At 36.2% G+C, this 3,787-nt stretch overlaps 1 protein-coding gene across 1 annotated transcript; it reads right to left on the bottom strand.

Annotated features, from left to right (window-relative positions):
• Positions 1-1,188: 1,188 nt before the first annotated feature.
• LOC111880795 (putative F-box/LRR-repeat protein 23) lies at positions 1,189-2,498 on the bottom strand. Its single transcript, XM_023877208.2, has 2 exons — positions 2,161-2,498; positions 1,189-1,984 (listed from the first exon to the last, which is right to left on the bottom strand). Exons 1-2 carry the CDS (start codon positions 2,496-2,498, stop codon positions 1,423-1,425), a joined length of 900 nt encoding a protein of 299 aa, XP_023732976.1. The 3' UTR covers positions 1,189-1,422.
• Positions 2,499-3,787: the final 1,289 nt, after the last annotated feature.

Here is a 3,787-nt window from a genome sequence, read left to right on the forward strand (position 1 = left end):
CGCTTAAGGTAATTAATAGAAAATGGGCTTTTAATTAAGTTAGACGGGCCAGTAGGTTTATATAAATAAAGGAAAGGGATGGAAACGCAGAATCAATATTGACAGAGGCAGTAAACACGATTACACAAACAAAGCAAACCGTATCATCTCCAACTCATCTTCTCCAAGTAATCGAAAATCAACTATGCTAATGTTTTCTACTTCCATTTCATAATACTAATCTACATATTCTATTCTCTTCTCAAGTCTGAAACTCTAAACTCTTATAGTCTGAAGTATGTAATTTGGTCATTATATTTATATATTTTCTGTTAAGTTGTTTGCTATTAACTTGTGTTACTTAACTGTTAAGTCATACACATAATTCATAAGTTATTTGTTATCATGCATGATAGTTTAGACGATTTCTAGTTATAATTTATCAGTACTTATGATTTAATATGATGCTACTATGATATTATGAGATTTCTAGGTATTTATAAATATTTCCATATATTTTATATTTTTTTTCAATTTGGGGCGCATCATGTTCTTTAGGCGAGCGCTTTCGCTTAGCACATCGGTCCCTAAAGGCTTTAGCGCTTTAGGGCGTTTTACGGTTTTTAAAACCAAGAGGTACGGTGACATTGGAGAAAACTTGAATACGGGTAACTGGTGCTAGTGTCTAAATGGGGGAGGATAGTTCACTGTCTCATCATTAAGGAGGGAAATTAACTTACCCACCATCAAAGCAAGAGTTTAACCCCAAAAAAATAATCAAATAAATCATTCACAAAGGGAAGATCTTTCCACCAACTGAGAAGGTGACCACATATCTCTTTTTCAGTGGAGCAATTGTTAAAAATATGAACCTCGTTTTCCTCGAAAGCATTGAAAAGTGGACAACACGGGGCTTAAAAGTAGAGCTAAATGGGGTAGGGATTTATTATGGTCGGGATGCATGGGCTAACAACCCCTTGTATTGTACCTTGTAATTCCAACCTTTTGCTGTTCATTTTAATAAAGTCTAGCTATTATAAAAACATGAGTTTAAAGCATCTATTTGATCAAAACAAGTTTAATATGAGTAACAATAATGGATACAGCTGCTTAAGTATTATCACTCAAAGCTCATATGACCATTTGGGTGTAAAACCAACAAAGTGGATGTAATGTCAAAGAGATAGCATAATGAGTTCAAGGTAAAGCTTTTCCAAAAGTAAAAAAGATGTTTACCTAGTGCATTTAATATTTGTACATTGTTAGATATTTCCTAACTTTAGTCCACGAAACTAGCTAGCATTACATGAACTAAAAACATAACACTTCTAAGCAGATACATATATAATATCTAAAGCCAAAGTTCTACACCTGCAAACAACACAAAGACATAAGCAATATTAAAAACATAAAACTAAATACTTTGTGAACCCAACAAAGAAATCATATATAGTCGGAAGGATCATCATAATCATCATAATAGAAACCATCATCATAATGCTCGTAATCTCCCCACTGATTATTGGGGTCCACATAGACATGAAACGGAGGAAGAAACGTGCAGTTTTCAATCGAGTCACCAGGACACTTGAAATTTTTGATCCTTTCCTTGCAGAGTTTTACTTCATCCCCGAAAATATTAATGTTGTAACACGTACGAACGTCTAGGGATTCGAGGTGAGGGCATCCATCAAGAATGGCTTGGAGTCCAGTGTTTGTCATCTTATTACCAAACACCTGCAGATGGCGTAACTCAGGCATGTTTTCTGCAATGGCAAGGGCATCATCGTCATTTGTAAGGCCTATCTCTATGCATTCTTTGTCCAACTTGAAGGACTTAAGTTGGGGGCAATTTGGTACAATAACTTCGCTGTAGTTTACCCTCCAAGACGTGTAAGAAATGTGAAGTTTCTCCAATTGTGGCACTCTTTCGAGCCCACGACTCAACCCACTGCTTGTGATATTGTAGCAGTCCGTAAGGCAAAGACTGTTAAGTTTACTTGAGCTGTTCACAAGTGATCGCCATTCAGAACCAAAAAAATCAACAAACTTTAGTAATTTTTCCTAATTAGAAGATTATAGTTGAAAGGTCGAATTAAGATCTACAACTGTTGGAAGTGGTGCGTATGAATTAAATTGAATAGATAGATGGGAATTGGGAAGGGGAAGAAATTAACCTACCTTAGCAGAATGTAATCAAGGAGATCATCAGTGCCAAACCCCGAGATACTGAAATCGATCAATTCCCCACAACTTAGATGAACTGCCTGCTTAGTCAGCGCCTCAAGATCGTAATCTACATCCCGAGCATCAATCGGTCTGTGCATGTCGATGACTTTCCACATTGCCGGATCCTTGCAAATTCTCCACCATGTTGTGCATACTTTAAGTGCACTGTTGAGTATTTCTACATCATCCAATCTCTGAAGTATATTTGCCATCAGTTCGTGAGGCATTTCAAGCCAATTTGGAGATTCCTCCATTGCATTCAAGGGGTTTACGGTGGATGTCGACGCCATTTCCAATTAACCGACGTTTCGGTTTTATCCAAATATTTTCTACATGAGACTATGAAATGCGTGAATTACAAAAGCTTCCCCTAGACTCTTGTGTGTTCTACAGAAGAAGTCCTTTTAGATAAAGAAATTGCAATGTTCCACTTATCGGTGATTATTTTAAGAGTAAACTTAATGTTACAAATAATTTATAAAAACTGTCGTTATTGATCTGTTAAAGACAAATATATGTACAATGGGAAGTGTTTTAATCAAAATATACTTTGTCACTTTTTATACAAATAACTACTAATTTTGTAACTAATTTACGGGCAGGGACGGACGCAGAAATACATAGCAGGTGTTGTCAAGATGAATAGGTGTTGCCAATACATGAAAAATAAGTAAAAAAATTGAAAAATCGAAAAATTTTCCATTGCGGCCAGAAAAGCTAGGGATTGCCGGTACCACACTAGAAACCCCTTAAAACTGTCTCTGTTCGCAGGAAAATCACTATCGTTTTGTTTTGGATTTAAAATGAAAAGAAGTGGAATGAAAAGGGAAGGAAAGGGGAAAGAAAAGGATGAGAATCCTCTCAATTAGCACACATTTGGATGGATAATTTCCATGGAAAAATGCATATTTTTTCCTTCCCGATTCACATTTCACTTCCTTAAGGAAAAACTCAAGAAAACATTTTCACCCTTTTCATTCCTTAGACTACACGGTGCACCTTGTAGCGCATACCGTGATAAGTTGCGGTATGCGATATAAGGCATAAAAAAATGCGGTATGCGGGAAGTGAGTGGTGGTTTTGCCGCATGGTATTTCTTTTGACCGTTTGGAAATAAGCCGTTGGCTTCTTCTTCTTCTTCTTCTCTCTTTTTTTTATTTTTTTTATTTTTTTTTATTTTTATTTTTTAACACTTTTCTATAAATTAAACCTTACTTTTCGTTTTAAAATCACCAAACAACACAAAACTCTCTCTTAGATTCTTCCTAGACTTCGTCCGATGTGTTGGCGTTGCGGGAAGCATAGTTTATGGGGGACGTCATCCACACAACACTTGCTTATTTGCAAGAAAATAAATGCGAAAGTTCGCGTAAAAAAATAAATCCTCCTCTATGGAGAGACCGTAAAGCGCACACAACCAATCGGTGAACGACTATATTTCTGATGATGTAGTGTTCGCGGAAAAATTTAGGCATCGGTTCCGGATGCGTAAGGTATTATTTTTATGCATCGTTAATGATATGCAAAATCGTTTCCATATTTTCGGCATCGGGTTGATGGAAGAAGAGGTAAAAAAATA

This window comes from Lactuca sativa, chromosome 7 (genome assembly GCF_002870075.4).
Source record: "Lactuca sativa cultivar Salinas chromosome 7, Lsat_Salinas_v11, whole genome shotgun sequence".
In the NCBI taxonomy this organism is placed as follows: domain Eukaryota; kingdom Viridiplantae; phylum Streptophyta; class Magnoliopsida; order Asterales; family Asteraceae; genus Lactuca; species Lactuca sativa.